General features: G+C 35.8%; 1 protein-coding gene across 10 annotated transcripts in view; it reads right to left on the bottom strand.

The window, feature by feature from the left end:
• Window positions 1-19558, bottom strand: part of Dgkb (diacylglycerol kinase beta) — a 620388-nt gene that overhangs the window by 22487 nt on the left and 578343 nt on the right. For all 10 annotated transcript variants that reach the window (XM_004839605.4, XM_021254159.2, XM_004839601.4 and 7 more), the window contains 2 exons: window positions 4301-4421; window positions 3299-3359 (listed from right to left, as the gene is read on the bottom strand). In XM_004839605.4, the coding sequence (XP_004839662.2) occupies window positions 3299-3359; window positions 4301-4421 (182 nt within the window). The remainder of the gene's footprint in view (window positions 1-3298; window positions 3360-4300; window positions 4422-19558) is intronic.

Below are 19558 nucleotides of genomic sequence, written 5' to 3'. Positions count from 1 at the left end.
TTACATTGTTATTCAACTACCATCCACCTAAAAAATGAGAATTACATTCATTTTTCAAAAAGTTATTCATTGATTTAAGAATCAATGCCTGCCCTTCAACTTTATATATTCCATTTAAAATAAAACAGAACTTCTGCTCTCCTCTAAAATTATATCAAGAGAAACTCCTTCACAAATTGAAAATCAGCTTATGGATTTTTAAATTCAGCAAAGAATTTTAACATTCTACCAATTGTTATGTTTTGCAATACAAAATTTTGTGTCACTTGATTGAAGGAAAAATGATTCTAGTTAAACCATAGCAATGCTACATATATTAAATATTCTCTTTAGCTAAAAGAAAATTTAAAGTTTAGAGCTCCATGTGGCTCTAGAAAAAGTAGACTATAACAGAGTATAAATGACAATAATGAGCCACTTCTTGGCCCACTGTGGACTGTAATACATGTTTTACATGAATGAGTCTACAAGAAGAGAAAATGAAATGCAAATTATATAACAAATATTATTAACTTAACAATTGTAGATTATGATAGTTAATAAGTGAAGTGAATATTCTGCTACTAATTGAAAAAATAATATTGATGAGTCCTTATGTGAAATATGCTAAAGTGATTCTAAATGACTAAATTTCAGTTTACATAGTTTTTCTGAAGGGGAGAGAGTAAAAGATCTACCAAAGGCCACCTTTTACAGGGGCAGCTCCAGAATGTGCAGGGCACTTTGAGGTCCATAGCAGGCATAATGATAATGCAGGCAGTCTCTGGGACCTGGCGGTCTGAGAGCCTCAATGTCTATGCTGCCACTTCTCAGCTATGTAGAACTAGACAAACTTTTAAACATGTCTGCCTCACTTGCTATATTCATTAAATGAGGCCAAACAGGCTTTTTGCAATAATGAAGTGTGTCGGCACAGATCAAGTGTCTTAATATGTACCCATACTAAGAATTTGTACGTGAAGTGTTATCATGGCCTTTACTACTTCTTTACTCAAAACATGATCTAGGAACCAAAGTGTCTTCCTCCCATACAAAAGTTTCAAAGAATACAAATAATGCTTCTGGAAGGTATTTGATTTTTGTCTTTAAAAAAATGAATTCTCCCATTTTAATGGCTAAAGTGTGACCTTTTATTAAAGACAAGACCAGTACTATCACTATGATCACTACCACCACCCTGCATTATAGTCGCTATTATCACCATCATCAGTATCACATAATCCTCACCAGAAGTTTTACTCAATTTCCACTATAACCATCATAACCACTTTTGCTCTCCTGCTTTTGTGAGAGACATCACCACATCCACAGTGCTACCACCATCACCACCATCACTACCTGCAGCATTACCAGCACCATCATCCTCACTGCTATCACTGTCTCCACCTTTCACATCCACCTGAATATATAGGTGAATTTAGAAGTGAATTGTGAGAGTCTAAATGAAACAGGGAAAATGTCAAGGTACACACCCTGGTAAATGGAGGAAGACGATTTTCTAAATGGATTTGTGGGACTAAGTGTAAGATAAATCAGAAGGCATAGCCAGTCTAGAAAAGTTTTAGGCAAGTTTGCTTTAAATTACTGTTACAAAGAATACTAGGTTTCATGAACTTGGAGTGCAGGTAGCTACAAAGAATATTCTAGAAACAAAAAAGGAGTCATGCTCCTGTGCTGCATAAAAGGCTTGAGAAAAAGAGGTTCAGAGTAAAATGTTTAGAAGGGTAAAATTAAAAGTGCCCTCTATACTAGTTTGTGCCATTTGGAATCCATAGTTAAAGTTATTTGAATCAGAAGTTGAAGAATAGACTTTAATCAAAGAGACAGTATGAGTTTCATATCTGCTATATATCAGAGGTTGAGTGAGTTAATTATGCTCCCCAAATCAATATTTGAGTGAGTTAATTATGCACTCCAATATTCTCCATCTGAAAATTTAGATGATTACTTAAAATTTTTGTGAACCTTTAAACAGTGCATTCAACATAAGCACTTAACACAAAGTTTATATAAGATTAAGGCTTACTCCTTTATTCCTTAACCGGTTTTACTCCTAATTATAACTACTATGTTAATGGTGCCATCATTCAAAGGGAAGTTAACCTCAACTCAAGCCTTTCCCTCAAGGATCAACCCCTTTCTCAAGAATTGAAGAATTGTCGTTAGTAAATTCTTCCTGTCCCAAATTTCAAATGTAGCTCAATCCATCCACTTCCATTTTCCTTGCCTGTGGGCTATCTTTGCTCAAGCCCAAAGGAGCAGGTTAGACCTCTCTTAGCTGCTACTCAGGATAATACATTCTCCTCATCACAGCTAGTGCAAACTTTGAACAAGGCAGGCAGAAAATGCTTAAAGCCTTCGCTAGCTTACTGTTTCACTTAGAATCAAACTCATACCCTATACCATCACTTTTTGGTCACGAACTGTTCCTTGTCCATCTTTTCTGCTTTTCCTCTTACTGCTTTATCTCTAACTCTAGAAGCTTTGGCCACACCATCCTTTATCCTTGATGCATTGAGCTGTTGGATTTGTCCTATTTAAAGAAGTCTACCAGATCTACGTATTAAAAGTAGTATCTTTCATAGTTCATCTGGTCCTCTTCATCATTTCTCCTTATTTTTGTTATAACTCTTATAATATGATGTTATATTTATTATACATCTGTTTTTTATCATTTATTTCATCACCTATTGTCAGAATATAAGATTTTAAAGACGATGACATTGTTAACCTTTTCCATGTTTCTATCCCCAGTGCCAAGAGCAGCACCTACCATGTATTTGAAATGCAATGAAATATTTACTGTACAAATTAAAAATCAAAATTTGGAGGGAAGTAAATAACATCTCATTATGGAGAAAAAATTATGGTAAAAAATAGAGGGGACATTTTTCAATAAATAAAGAATCCCTCAAATCACTAAATGTAGACAGAATAACAGATGATTGATACACTCAGGAAGACTCAGTAATTATCTCATAAGGTGTCCTGAAATGGACAGGCAAGTTTAAGGGAAGCCATTATTTTGCTCAGATCCAGAGTTCATAACTGACGGTATTTAACGTAGTATTGAAGCTAACATACCCACATTCAAGAGCTCAATCGCTGCCATTGTGTTAGTACCACAATTTGAATGCAATGGCTTTGAAACATAAATAAGGGGAGAAAAAGTATATGCTGATAGGCACTAAAAAGGCAAGACAAAAGATTAGACATTGTGATTATTTTGTTAAAGGAATATATGATATCTGGAAAGCACAAATGAAACTGACACAGCATTTCAAAGCTTCATACTCACCGTGCAAGGGGTCTGCATCCACGGCTCCCCATCGATCTGCATCGGCAGAGACTTGCTGGTCCTGGAGGAAGACATTTCTTTCACTTTAAGTATAACACTGAAATATTTCATGTAGCAGACTGTATGTTAGAAGGCAAGTACGGTAATAGCTGGACTGTAAAGTTACCTCATCTGAAAGGGAGGTGTTTATTTGCTACTAAAGAATACCTGTAAAGTACTGTGGTCATGGGAATGTTAAGAGTTTCCTGGTAAATGTAGTGATAATAAACAAAAATTCTGAATGCCAAAAGAAACTGTCAGGGTTTATGCTTAAGGACATAATCAGAGTTCCTACAACCAAAAGAGACTCCTTGTTTTCATGCCTGCCCACATTGCAAACCTGGAGAAAAGATGTTGGACATCTCAGATTTTCCGGGATCAACCCTTTTATATAAATAACATCCATTGGATCTGCATTAGAATTTGTAGTTTTACCCTAGGATCAAAAGAAACCTTTTTTTTCTCCCTTCCTACATGTGAAATATTAGGAAAACTTTGTAAGTTTCACATTCAATGCACAAAACTTTTACTATGCAAGTATTCATTATTCATTTTACAGAAACAATATGGAATTTTAATCCATGAGAGAATTTAAGTGCATAGTGTATTACCAGGTTTGTTTGGGGGTTTTTTTGCTCATTTGCCTAGTAAATACATGGTTTGCTTCAATAAACTGAGTATGAATGAGTACGGGGGGAGGAAATTTGCATGTTAGAATTACTGCATCCCTGTATCCATGGTAGTCACCATGAGAGAATCAGATTCCAAAGAATTTGATTAGAGATAACTAACAAATACTCTGTAAAACCTGCCAATTTAATTATTTTGACATATAGAAGTATTAGTCATTGATAATTTGAAACAAAAATAAGACAAATGACATTCTCAGAGTCCCGCATCATTTTAATTAGCTTGTGGCTATGCCCCGTCCAACATCTCCCTCAGTGACAGAGAAAGAAGTACCTGATGACCACCGAGGAGCACTGGGCCAGCCGACGGCCAGCGCTTTTCAGCCCTGTGTAGATTTGCCCCATTTCCATGGCTCCTTCCAAGCCAACTACTTCCACCAGCTGGTCACTCAGGTCTGAAAGAAAACAGATGCTGTGTGAATTGCGGTGAGTGTGCATATACCCACAACTAAAAGCCACAGAGATTGTGCAAATAATGAAAGCCACTTCACAAAGAAAGCTTTTTTATCTGAAAACCAGAAGTAATGAAAAGATGGTCTACTTCTGGAACTCTTGGCTTAACTAAACCTTGAAGTTCGTTTTATGGAAAACGATTTACTGTCAGCTTATTCTAAAACGAGGGAAGAACAAATTCTGAGCCAAAATAACGCCCCCAAAACATACCAGTAGTTCTTAACATCAACAAACCTAATGTTATTCCACATGTATATATGGAACATTCAGACATCCCACATCAGACATTTGGCAGCAAATACACATTTTCATCACTATAAATAAAGTATGAGGATATGCTGTCAAACATGATTTTGTTAAATCACTCAAACAAGAGGCTTTGGAGATTATAGAGTTAAAACTTCTCATTTTATACAGATTGGAATCCTGAGCACCTTTGTCATTGAATGGCTTGTCCACAATCATAGATAACTTCATAACAATTCAAGGAATAATAATAGTTTCTTGAAATGCTTTCCTAATGTTAAGGAATACATAGTCTACCAAAGCAATATTTAGGAGTAAACTAGATAATTAGGACAGTACCCTTACCATTATTATTATGATTAACAGGAAGCATTAGAAAGGGACTGATAGGAGTAGTTATCAGTTGTATGGTGTTTACTAAGTACCTATGGCAGCTCTAATCACTCTGTACTTATCTCCATTGGCTCCCTCATAGAACCAACTTAAGACAAATATGATTATCCCTGTTCACAGGAGACGCTGAAATCTAGGGAAATTAATTTCCTTTTTATATTCACCTGCCAGGGGAGGGTTAAAGCCAAAATATGAACCCAACCGCTTTGAAGCATAAATACTGTACTAATCTTTGATAAACCTGTCACATGAAAAGGAAATACTTTAAAAAATTACAGAAGTATTTCTTACATGCAAGGGGAGGTTAGATTGTGTGACTGTCAAGCTCCTTTGCCAACTGCAAGATCCACACTGAGCCAGATAGCAGTCTTGGAACTCAGACCATTAGAAACCCCAGAAATCCCTGGTTTCAAATGCCAGGAGAGTCGCCCTCTCATGTACTGAACTCAGGGTGATAAGATCCTTGATTTGGAGCCAGAACTGTGGGTTATGGTCCTTTTCTATTTCATTATTCCTCTGCACTCTCAGGTGTACTTTCAAATGTAAATAAATAATTTCACTTTGTTTTCATAGCAAAAAAAATTTTATATAAGGTGCACACAGATAAAGGCTTGATGTTTATAGAAAATAAGGCCATGATAGATGGTCTTAGCCATGGTTGGAATGGTAGAAAACAAAAACCCATGTGTTTTGTGTGGAATCTATCTGTACAAAGAACTCTCACTCCTCACTAATGAATCCTTCTTAGCACCAAGTTCAGGATGTTAATAATTATGTTTCAGCATAGTTCAACTGTGGCAAATAACATGTTGAAACCTCAAAGTTCATTAGACCAGAAACACTGGAAAATTTAATACACACACAACACAAAATATGTGACCAAGCCTTCATATTTTTAAAGCAAATGATAAAAAACTATAATTTCTAAGTTTTAAATTGTAGCTGCCACGTGAGATTGGTCCAAGTAAAACCAATCTTTCTGCTACAAAAACAAATGTTACAAAGTCATGGCTTAGGGTACCCACCTTGCTGCTGTCACTCCATTCAGAGTTATTTCTCAGGAAGCTTATTCCATGTTTCTAGTTTAAATTTGTATTGCCAAGAACAGATGGACAAGGAATGGAAACATATTCTTTCAGCTGTAGCCGGCACTAAAATGTGCTTGGCTCTGTAGCCTGGCTGTTAATATACGCATCTCTCAGATATATATCAACCAGAAAATGGCATTGTGGCAAGCACTAAGTCCCCAGATGTGTGCCTGATGGTAGTGACAAAACAGCAATAACAATCACCAACACCACCATAGGACTGGAATTCACAATTGGTATTACATATAGGTTGTACACTCCTTGATTTCTAAGTAGGTGAAATTTTATGTTAATTTTTGTAATGAATTGAGGCTCATTGATGAGAAGTATAAGGCCTGAAACACTTTCTCACAACAGAGTTAATCTGTGAGTTTTAACTTTTCCATGAATCACAGGGATTTGTCTACACACACACCATATTGCTACTGTCTACCACCCTCCTTCTGATTTTTTTCTTTCTTTTAATTCGTCTTTGTTTTTCTTTCTGAAAAATACCCTAAAATCAATTCTACTGTTAATAATCAGTATGAAGATATTTCTTATGTATTTAGAAGTTTAAGCTTTCAAATTTTCATGTTCTTCTAATACGAATAGTTACGTGGGAACTGTGGAATGTCTGTGAACATTGGCAAAGGCAAATAAATACTATCATATTCCTCCTAATTAGGTATGTAGGAGGAAAAAAACCAAAAACAACAAAATAGAACTTTAAATTTGTTGTGTGCAAATGTATTCACATTTTTTTAGATGCAACATCATTTGCAGTGTCTGTCTGTATACAGTTGACATCCCCCGCATGCTCTCATTGAGATTTTGTCTTGATTTCCAACCATTTCTATCTACAGGTCTATGGTACGTGCCAAAAAGAAAAAAATGTATACATCAGGTAAAGACAAATTTGTATAAACATTTTAATACTAAATTTATTGAAACAACATGAGATTAATACAAGTTACTTTTGGCCTCTACAATGTATAAAAGTGCTCAAAGTAGTGGTCATAGCTTCCAGATGTTTATTAGTAGGGTGAACTGCTAAATGTGTATACAATTTTTTGGCAGATTCTGTACATATTTTGGAAACCTGCTTCTGTATGTATTATCCTTTGAAAACATCAAAGGTTTCTTCACCTCACATTGTAGCTAATACCTTAAGCAAAGCTCTCCTTTGAGTGTTCTAAGCAACCACATTAACCTACTTAATTGGTTTGCTATGTGGTTGATTTCATATTTAGCAATAAGGGTAGCATACTGTAGCCAATAGGTCCAATCCAGTCTACTGTATGTTTTTGTATGGCTTATGAATTAAGCATAATTTGTACATATTTAAAATGTGGAAGAAGTTTAAAAGAGGATACTATAGGTGACATAGGAAAATAATGTGAAATTCAAATTTCATTGTATGTAAAGTAGTTTTTATTGGAACATAGCCACACACACTCATTCCGGTTTTGTCTCCATCAGTTTTAGTAGTACAATGGAAGAGAATAGTTTTGACAAGAACCATATGGCCCACAAAGTCTAAAATCTTTACTCTGGACATTTAGATAAAAAGTCTGCCAACGTCTGCTTAACAAAACATTAACACTTTCACTTTAGTTCTCCTGTTACAAATGTTAAATGCCATTGCTATGACCTAGAAGATAAAATTTCCAACACTGATCCCACAGGGCATATCCATGTGTACAACAGCTGCTCTTGACCATAGCATCTCACTAAAGTCACGGGATGTGTGTCACAGTCCATAAGTCCATTATTTATGCATGATCAAATAGCAAAGTTTCCAAATAATTTTATCTCTAGATAGACAAACTAGAAATCTTAATGCTCAGCTTTATGCTCAGTCATTGCCTTCTTGTTGGCTGTATTGAGTGGAAGAAGTGGAGTTGCAGATAGGAAGGCAGAAGTAGCAGCTATACCTGGAGCTCCAGGTGGGAGTCAGCCCCACCTTCCAGAGCCCTGGGTCAGGGGATGGGAAATCAGACACTGTATTACAGGGACATACATGTGTCCTGGGGGTATCTCGCTGTGGTTCAATTTAATGTTCTGAGATAAATGTTTGAAGGGGAAAATGGTAAGTTTCTTAAAGAGCTAACATCTTTCCAAATACTTCCATGGGGATGATGGAGAAAAGAGAATCTTTCAAATTAGATAGAAATGTGGGAAAATACAACCTAATTATTCCTAGCATGTAATTGAAATTAAATACTTCTTTCAAATATTAATTTAGGCAAGAAACCATACTTGAGGCAATACCAATGACTGTGACTGACAGATATTACATGTATTTTATATTATTATTATCATAATTTCATTTTTTAAAGATTTTAACCATTTAAAATTATCCCAAATCCCAAAACATCAGCAGTATCTATAAAATAATAAATTTTAATTTTATTTAAATTTTAAAAATTTAATTGTGTGAAACAATTACACATATTATCTATACTTATTATCATTTTGAAATTTTAATATTTGGCCTTCTGCTAGATTTTTAAATTTAGTTTGTTAGTAACTAAGTACATATATAAATAAATCAAATTTTAATGCCATTTTAACATATGGCTTCCTTTTTTAGCCATTATCATTTATATATTTTATCCTTTGACTTTTAACACATAATGTATTTATCTTTTGGATTTTAGCACATTTGTTCTGGGGAGAGTCAGAAGATTTCACCAGAATAGCACCAAAATGGTAAGGAACCCTACTCTGAAGTGGAAGCTGCCTTTGACTTTGTAAATTGTTCTTTGAACATTAGATGATACATTCTTCTTACACAGGTAATCAAGGTATGAATGTAAAGTCTGAAAGTCAGTGGCACAGATAGAGAACATGGAAGCAGCATGGCTAATAAGTGGGCAATGTTTATTCATCGAGCTTAGTCTCTTCGTTTGGACAGCTATGCCTGATGGTATGTCTCGTTATGTAATTGTTTCAGACTGCCATATGTGAGCTAACAGAAGAAGATGCACTCACTGCAAACACAGACTGTGTGTGGGTTGTAGCATTTCATAGCACAGAGTGAGTCCCAAATGAGAGGGGTGGGGAGTAGGGCAGAGCAGGAAACCCTCATGTGTGTGTGTGTCCAGCAACGTGCTGCCCAGGATGGATCCACTGAAGATATGTTCTTAGCAAGGCTACTACCCTGTTCTACTATGGCTCCCACCTAGAGATGTGTTCATGCCTCAGCAGGGGCACTTTGCAATCGACATATGATCCACTTACCAGGTCCTTATTTGGCTATGGTAAGACCAGACTGGCTATGGGGCTGTGAATTCTGAGTGTTTGTAGGTAGTGAACCTTCCAGTGATTTTTTTTTTTCTATCAATTATTTGAAACGTGTTGGGCTTTAGAATAAATATTTTTTGGTGCTGAAATTAAACTCAAGGACTCAAGTATGCCAAGCATACCTTCTAACACTGAGCTACACCTCCAGCCTCTAGAATAAACCTTAAAAAGTCAAAATATCTTGAATATATGTTGAATATATGTATAATTTAATCCATCAAAGTGGACACTTCAAGAAGCCTTCTTCAATATCCATCCATTGTCTATTGACAATTTAGATGCACATCTCACAAGTGTAAATAGCTATTTTCTCTAACCTCCATGAATCAGAAGATACAAATTTGAAAAGGAGGCAAGGAAGAGAGAATTGTAGAAAAAATTACTAACATAGACTCTGTTTTGATGTACATAAGCATAAAGACATACTTTTAACACCTTAAGGAAAATACCACACAACTGTCGATCTCTTCACAAAAGAGAGAGGGAATTGGGAGGTTTAAAATATGTACTGCATCGTTCTCAACTAGGAGAACAGACTCTCTGCTAGGAGTTTTACAAGCATTATTCCATTTAAGATTATAATCATCTTTGAAGTTGGTAATATTCTCATTTGTTTTTTGACGAGGAAACTATGACACTTGCTCGTCTTCATATATAATTAAAATGTTTTTATACCTCCAAAGTCCATGTTATCTTACACTGACAACAATAGGAACTAATTGAATGTTACCAGTAATAGGAAGACAAAAATACTACAAAGGAATATATATGTATATATCATGTTAATATATATATATATATATATATATACCACCTTAAAATAGTGCTGCTAACAATCCTACAGTCCTATTACTAAACTGTCTCAGATGTCATCATAAAATTAAAACACAGTACAAAACTACTATTTATAATGACTACTCCACGTCACTTGTAAATCATACTCTAAAAATCTCCTGTAGAAATGGGAAACAAAAATTGAAAGATTTCTATTCAAAATGATTAACACATAAAAACTAAAAAGATCAGTCTTACATAAATGGATTAACTAGAGTTATTTGGAAAATCTAACAGTAGGAAACATCCCATTTCCTACTGAAATCTGAAACATGAAGGGTAAAGGTAAAATCACATGCCTGGCTTCAAAAATGACTTAAAGAATGGATTTAATCATATCTTATAAAGCCATCTGGTTTTGTAAAAACAACCAACAGAGCTGATTATCACTTTATATGTTTTCACTCTAAAAATCTGAGCATCTTGAAATGGATCCAAAGAGAAGTAAAGACCAGACATCACAGTATGACTCATTGTCAGCAACCTGCCTATTGTGTCCAGAGTGGTTCAGGGCCTGCAAATCACTTTGTGCCTCTGTACTTGAAACGTGATCTTCACCACAGGACACACTCCCCAAGAAATTGTAAGCATTTCATTCACAAGACTCATAGAGAACCAGGTTAAAGACTTCCCACAGCAATTCATCGCTGTACCCAGCAGTGCCTGCGATTAGGAAATGTAAGTGCAGAGTTGAGGAGCAGAGGCAAACGGGGACTAGGGACACTGCTAATGTTGGGTCCTTGAGTGGATTTGCTCTCCAGCGCTTTGTGGAGGGACTGAAGGCATTCACTTGTTTTCTCTGTGAATGAGCCGTTAGTGTGTGGGAATGTTTTCACAGCACCGTGGCTCCTCTGCCCTCTTCTATAAACCAGGCTACTTCACACGTCTCCTCATGTTACTGGCACCTCTGAACAAAGCCAGTGCTCATGAATGAAGGCTGATGTCAGCAGATTCTGAATAGTTCTGGAAGGACATCTGTACCCTAATTCTTAGCTGGCTAAGGTGGTGAAGTCCCAAGGAGATCAGTTACCCCTATTTTAAGAATCAAGCAGTTATAAAAGAAAATATAACAAAAAATCCAAATTAAAATCCAAGTTAGAAGGTGGCAGAACCAATTTCTTTATATATAACTACATAGACTTTATATTTAATTTCTGGAAGCACCGTACACATTAGTGTGTGTGTGTGTGTGTGTGCGTGTGCATGTGTGTGTGTGTGTGTGTGTGTGTCTGTGTAGGGACTTTTGCTGTTAACATGGGACTGAGGACTCCTCACTTACAAACACAGAAAGGAAATGTTATTGTCTCCAGCCTTAAACATACTTCATAACATCCTTGCTTCACCATTTAAAGATGAACAGTTTTGGGCTCATCACTGCCTCTTGGAAAGAATTATTCCAGTCAGGGAAGATTTTACTAATTTTACTCTGTCACTTATTTGAAAGCTTATAGCAGATTGTTGACAGATGGAACACTGTATCTAATAGACACCCTGTTAACAAGTTAATACAACTTAATATACACCTGGACATTTCTATTTTGTATATATTCTCTTTTTCTCCTTCTTTCTTGTGCAGGTAATTTTATTTCATGACCTTATGTCTACAGAAAAGGAATTGTGCTACTGTCATGGTTTACTAAATTGAATTAATGTTGACACAAGTGGCTTTATTTCAATAAGATTTTTAAATTAATTCCATTTGAATTCCATAAGAAATACAATATCCCTTGTCATGTCAATTATTACATGAGCAGGGAAATCCATTCTGCACATGTAAAACTCAGAAGAGAGAATTTGCAACCTGCTTCAGTATAGGCAATTCTTAGTATTCTGTCACCTCATAACATTTATTAATCATGTGCTACAAATTTCCAAAGATTTTGACTTTTTTTAAAAAAACAAGCTTTTGTAAATTGACATATTGGGGGATTCAGATAAATACAAAAAATCTCTGTGAGAATGTTTTCCTCCACATTTTACAAAGCATGTCATTTCATTTCTCAAAAGAATTATACTGATTTAATCTTAGAAAATACAGCAAGATCATAACTAATTGTTCCATGAAAGATAGAACTGGGATGTTAACAAGCACTTTCACTCTTAGCCACACTAGAGGATATAAGAGAAGCTGAAATGCCAACTCTCAGATTTTCAACAATGAAAGACTGAGAACTTTATCTGTGCTTTCATGGAGACTTGAGGGATGGGAGAAGCCAAAACCTTTTATGTTATAAACTTTGCCAATGAATTTCATTCTTCTAACTCCTTTTACAAGAGATATATCATTTTTAAAGATTTAAAGTACTATTGCATCGATACTCTTGGTACAGAAAAAAATTATTCTGTTTAGTTGTATTATTTTAAAAGTTATTTGTTTAAAAGGGCTTCACTGTATGAGTCTTGTAGCCCTTCACACAAACGAACAAAAGCAGTTCTATGAAAGAAGACTAAACTTGGACAAACCGTAAAAAAAAAAAAAGCAAAGTTCCTCTCTGTTTTTATCAAATTTGATTGCTGCAGCTGTTCCCAGTTTCTGTATTTTAAAAATAGCCTTATTCAGTGCCTTGTTGGCTAAAGGCCAGAGTGCCATTAGAACATGCTGTACGGAAAACCTCTATTCAGTCACAGATACAGAAATATATTTAAGATCAGTGGGGGTCATCTGCAGCAAACACTTGTAAAGGAAAATAGAATTTTAATGTGTTTGGACTGATAGCCACTTTTACCAGCTAGTTTAAAGCTCCTGTATAGAACCTTCTTCTTCTTTTTTTCCCCACTAGGTAAAAAGGAGATGAGTATCTACTTCATTGGAAAATATTATTAGAATTATCTGTATAGCTGTTAATAACCATTGTACAGTTGAGAGGCACATTTCAAAGAACACCAGGAGTGGTTCCTGTTTGATAAACTCATAGTCATCCATACAGAGGAAAGGTAGGCATTACTGAGCAAAATGTACAAATGGGTCATAACTTCTCACTCATCCAAACCACCTGATCAAGGTTATAGAGTGTGAAATAGATTAGTCTACACACTGTCACCCCAAACTGAGTCTATTTTGGACTGATACTCATAATACTAGGCTCAGAGTGTGTGGAGACTGGGTTAAAGAATTGAATTATTCAAACGAGTGTCAGAATTCACCGCCAAGTCTATTCAGTTCTTTCTTCTTCTTCAACAAAGGCTTGAAACTAGCTTTTCGAGCTAAACAGATTTATATTGGAGTGTTAATTTGAGTTGGAAATAAAAAGAATCTGTTCTGTGTGGATTATCAATAATAGTAAGAACATTTTAAATTCAGAAATGGAGAGTGGGAAGAAAGAACTAGAAAGCAAAAGTCTAAGGAGAGCCTAGGGGAGAGAGAGGAGCTTTCATTAGGAAAATGTACAACAGCTGCCAAAGCATGAAATAGCTGAGTATTTATCATTCTTGAATGCTAAGATGTTAGCCTGGCACAGTTTTATGGAAACTGATACAAGGCAGGAGTCTCTGGGGCTTAGACATCTATTTATTTATCTATTTACTTATTCATTTGGGCTAGGGATGAACACAGGGCCTCATAAATGCCACTCAAGTGCTACATCTCCAGTTCCTACCTAAGACCTTACTACCCATAGCTGCAGTAGTAGCTGAATATCAGTGTTTATATCAGTCCCATGACTGCCAATTTCCATAAAACAAATAGGACCAGGAGATACCTGCAAACTGAGGGAGAGGTGTTGTAAAGAGCAACTCAAGTATGGGGAACCGATTTTTTTTTTGTAACAGTCTTAAGCTCATCTGATCTTTTCCAAACTGCCAAACTGGTTTTAAAAATAAAACCATTAATTCCTAAGACTTTTTTGCTCATATGTGAATAGCCATCAATGAATTAGGTGAGATATAAAAATATATTCTAATTGTCAAAATCACTTACCGTTCAGAGTAGATTTTTACTATTGCAAGGCGAGAGGGTTCAAAAGCCCTCAAAGGTACGAAGCAGTATGAGCTGCTTGCTAGATCTGAAAGTCTAGAAGGTCGTGGGGAGGAATGGGGAAAGCCAGGAAGAACATGGGCAATTGTATGGAGATAGCGCATTTGCACAATTTAATATGAGGCCCAGTTATGCTGAGTAGCAGATCCAGTGGAAGCTACTAAACTAAATATGTCTTAGAAGTTCTGATTTATAACTTTTGTTCTAGCTACAGGTTAACCTTAGACAATTAATTTAGTATTTCAGACACCAAGTCCTCTATCTTTAAAAAGGAATGGTACTAATTTTATTTTTCTGGTTAAGTCTCCTGTCTTAATCCATCCCATAGGATAGGTTTCTTATTTGTTCTCTTTTTTATCCCCAAGACTAAATACACTTTATGAGTATGTGATGTAATTATGAATTCTGTGAATACTACACTTTTGAAGAACCAATATTTCCACAAAAATATATTGGAGGTAAACTCATTAAAGGAAGTGTAATTTAGATGGGAGACATTTGATGACAGATACTGAGTTGGTGAGACAGGGGATCCAGAATGAATAGAACAAAAGAACAACAGATTAAAAAATAGGATCTAAGAAATCATTTGGGTAAGATAAATATGAAATATAAACAAATGTGAAATGCAATTAGGCTGGAGGCCTCATGAGAGGGCCAGAGTATGAGCATTTCCCCCCATGAAGTCGAAGGAGGATAAATTAACTAACTAGGTCAGCACTCCGCAGGAGGCATGGGTAGGACTAGGCTCATTTTGAACATAAAGGCAGAAATAAGACTCAGACTGGTCTTATTTCCACAAGAAATGTGGACATAGAAATTGTACCTAGATATTTTAGGTGCAAGGCTTAGAAAAATAAGAAATTCAGTGGTTTCACTTAGTAAGTAGAAGAAGCTGCACCATAATGGGTCCATAGTAATGCAGTTCTTTTAAGGCTATTACATTGATGCAATGATTTTACTATGCTATTGCTTTATGGTTTCTGAAACAAAAGTAATAGTGATCACAAAAGTACAATTTCTTAGCTGTCTAGATAACAACATTACAAAACAAGGCATTTGTTATTTACCACAAGCTATTTACAATATCAGGAAATTACAACAGAAGGGTCAAAACAAAAAAATTAAAGAACCATATTAAAATCATATGTATCAGTTGCTAGGCTAGCTGTGAAAAAGGCATAAAAAGGACTGCATACAAATTGGAAAGAAAGTGTTCACATTTCACTGTAGGTGCAGAACAGGCTGCAAACCTGAAGTTGCTGGCAGTCAACTTGCTACTACATCTGAGGATTGTTCAATTAAGAAATCGTTTGAGTGCATGGATTTGGCCATTACTTAACTAGTCCTATATTTTTACTTACAGGAACAAGTAGATCCACTTCGTATCTTTTAAAATCATGTTAAATTTAAACATATAATACAAAAAAGGTCTGGTTTTGTTTAGCCAGTTGATTTGGATTTGTTTCACTAGCAACTGAATGATACCCAAGTGACATGGTTTCCAGTCTTTACCACTGCCAGATTCATTGTCCTCTATATACTTCAGTGGTGCTATTCTCTCTCACTGCTACCTTTAATTGGTTCAGATTCCTTAAAGAGTAAGAACTTTGGCATTCAACTATCCATAATCTTAACTTTATTTCCAATACTCTTCCATGCAAATTCTAAGACCTTTTACAAAATACTATTTTCTATTCCCTAAAGAGGCCTGATTGCCTCAGTCCAATAATATAGAAAGTATTTTCTCTTCTCCTTAAATGCCATTAGTCCTTTAAGGCTCAGTTTAATAACTACTCTCCTTTAATGCTTTGTCCTATGTCAACAGCCCTCTTCTAAGTGTTATAAAAGGACAGTATCTTTATGACCCCTTTGGTACTCAACATTTCACTGTGATACAGCAATCAGAGAATCCAGAGAACCAAGATTCACAAAAAAAATCCTTTGCCTGTAAGACCTAGCAGTTACAAATGAGACACACCACCTCTAACTTGTCAGTTGAGCATGGTCAATATGAAAGTTTTAGTCCAACTACCATTATTCTTCCACACTATCCACAAACGTAGTCCCCTTTTTTCGTACTATGAAAAGTAGTCCCCCAAATTCCTACTGTGGATTTCAGGGGTTTTTTTGTTCCTTCTTGATTGAAAATTTGGCAAGGATATTAATTTTCCTGGGTTAAATTTCATTCATATGTATTTTGTTGTATTGTATTATTTTATATATTGTTTCATAATTCTACATAATATTTTTTGTTCATTTACCCAATTATTTCATTCAACAAAGTTAATTGAGCACAAGTGTATACACAGTGGATCATTATCTGCCAGGTAAACTGGAAGTAACAAAAATGGATACAAAAAGCATAGTTCCAAAACTAAAAGAAACAAGACTTCTCAAGAGAACTGACATTAAAAAAGTGACATGTTTTCAGTTTCTTACACCAGAGAAACAATTTGGTATTTACACATGTGTGTCCTATTTATTTCACTTAAGAGTATGGTCTCAAGGTCCATCCATTGAGCTATGGGGGAAAGGAAAGAAGGGAAAGAAGAAAAATGAGAAAAGAAGGAAAAATGGAAGCAAAGCTTTTGTAAATGGGGAGGAGTGGAGGGGTGGAAGGGAGGGAAGGGGAATGGGAAAAAACAAGAACCAAGGTATACTATGTACAGATACAAATGCCCAACGATGAATGCGATCATAATGTAAGCTTAGAATGTACCAACAAACTTAATGAGTAAAATAGGTGACATGCAAAAAATAAAGTATTGCCAAAACTTGGGGATGTTTAACTTCATGAATGAAGCTTGGAGCAGGGACAGTGGAATGGGAGGAGTTTAGCAAAGGGCCAGAATTGCTATTAATGAGGAAATTGGGATTCAGTCAGGAAAGGCCTTACAAACCTTGCCTGAGAGCTTGGATATTTTCTGTAGGCCTTTGAGGTGCAGTTAGTATTTCCAAGCTGAATAGAAAGTGGTTAGGTTGCATTTTAAAAGAATATCCAGGGAATCGTGTAAGCACTATCTCAGTATTCAGCCTGCCACAACAAAAATATCATAAGCTGGGTGACTTATACACAACAGAAATTTATTTTTCACAGTTGTAGAGGCTGAGAAATCCTGTGTCAGAGTATGAGCAGTGCATGATGAGGGGCTGCTTTCTAGACAGGATCTTTTCATTGCAAACTTATGTGGTGGAAAGGGAGAGATTCCTGGGGCCCCTCTTGTAAGGGGACTTATCTCATTTATGACGGCTCTGCTTTTGGGACACAGTCACTTCCCAAAGTCCCACATTCCAATACCATTATCTTAACATATGAATTCAGGGGGCCCTAAATACCCAGTGTATTGCAGGTGAATTGTCAAGGAATGAAGAAAGAAGGAGGGTTATCAGAAAAGCGCTGATACAGTCCTGGTGAAGGTGACAATGACCTACAGTAAGTCTATGTCCATGTGTGTAAAGTGAAGGTTGTTCAGGGCACAGAACTAGTAGCATGAACAAGGCAGGGGCAGAGGGGAGTTAGAAGGCACGGAGATGCCCAGGTACAGGCTCATGAGACAAGCTGGTGGGAATGGCACTCAGCACAGTAGGCAAAGCCTTGAGAAGGGGAACTGAAAAGTCCAAAGCAAGGTCAGTGTGGTTTGGGATGTGCTGTTACATGGGCTCTGTGAAAGATTCCTGGGAAGCTCTCTATAGAGAGAAATGCTTGGAGAATTTATTTTGGAATCTGTGAACATTATTTCCAAATTAACTTAAAGTCTTTGAGGATGAGAATCATATATGGTGTTGCTTTGGAGTTTGCTGTTTGTTTTTAGATCCCTAAATGGACAAGCTGGCACAGAGAAGGCAATCAATAGGCATATGTTGAATTAGTAATAATGTGCTGAATTAAGTACACTTGAAGCTTTCCTGATAGGCGTCTATAAGTGCCTCCAAAAGGAAGATGGATTCACCTTTAAATTTAGTTTACAATGAGTCCTCGATAGGGAAAAAAGACTCAGGATTTCAGAGAAAAATCTCTTGACATGGCAAATACGTACTTTTTGATTAATGGCAAGTTATCTTTTATGTAGTAATCACTGCTTATATTTGCCTAGCTGTTTAATCTCTCACAATTTGCAGATTTAATATATGCTCCTGGTGCTTATCTATTATGCTTAAGCCATTGTTAACTGGAATTTTTAAAACACTTGTAGCCAAAAGCTGATAGTTGTTGTTTTTTTGTTTTGGTACCAGGGATCGAACTCAGGTCCTTGCACTTGCGAGGCAGGGGGCAGAACCACTGAGCTAAATCCCTGACCCAAGCTGATACAGTTTTACAGATTACAGATGGAGAAAAAACATCAGAGAGGATAAGCTCTCTGCTGACAGTTTCACAGCAAATGTCTAGAGTTCCTAATGTGACATCACAACTTCTCCCTACAACTTGAGCTTACTGATGAAAAGACTCTCTGTATATCTGTCATTAATTAATACCTTATAAAGTCAAAGAGGTGCTGTTATCCAGTCATTCCCCCTGTTTAACTTAGTCTTTGTCATTACTAAGTTTTCTCAACCTTTTACATAATTCAAGAATACTAATAGCTGTTATTTTTCTGATTAAAGATTGAAATTACCTTGCCACACTCTTTGGAACAGCATAAATAAATTAAGAGTAAGTCTAGAACAATGCAATGATATGTTAAATAACACCCTACTAAAAGTTTATGTTTTCAAGTATCTGTAAAAATGATTAAAATTTGATAGCATTTGTAAAACTGAAAAGTACTTTCTTTGAAACAGAAATATCCAGGTACTTATTTGTCATTATAAGATGCTAATCACATCATCATGTTGGTGGTTGCTAAAACTATTTTATGAATTTTTGAATTCTATTAAATGATAATTTATTTTTTCCAGTTAAGTCACCAAGCAAGAGGCACTTACTTATTACACATGTTTTTCAGCATATGTTGCAAGTTTATTTTAATGCTGAAGAGGCACATTATGATCAAAGCAGAATTCTGCCCAATTTAAACTGTTCCAAGCTATTTTCATACATTCACTCATGTAATACTGTAAGATTTACATTAAAATGAATGCTTGTCTACAATTAAGTGATTCAGTCAACATTAAAAAAAAGGTGCAAATGTGTGCAACGTGAAAAAAAATCAACAGATGTGCGAATAATCTCTGCTTGGGGGGCAGTATCAGAAAGAATAGTATCCAAAAAAGAAGAATAAAGTTTCAACATTTACTCTTTCTTTTTTATAAGATT

Source organism: Heterocephalus glaber, unplaced genomic scaffold, assembly GCF_053883595.1.
Source record: "Heterocephalus glaber isolate CG9 unplaced genomic scaffold, H.glaber_assembly_v1.0 deba00000676, whole genome shotgun sequence".
NCBI lineage: Eukaryota > Metazoa > Chordata > Mammalia > Rodentia > Bathyergidae > Heterocephalus > Heterocephalus glaber.
This window is presented reverse-complemented; position numbering and strand designations above follow the sequence as displayed.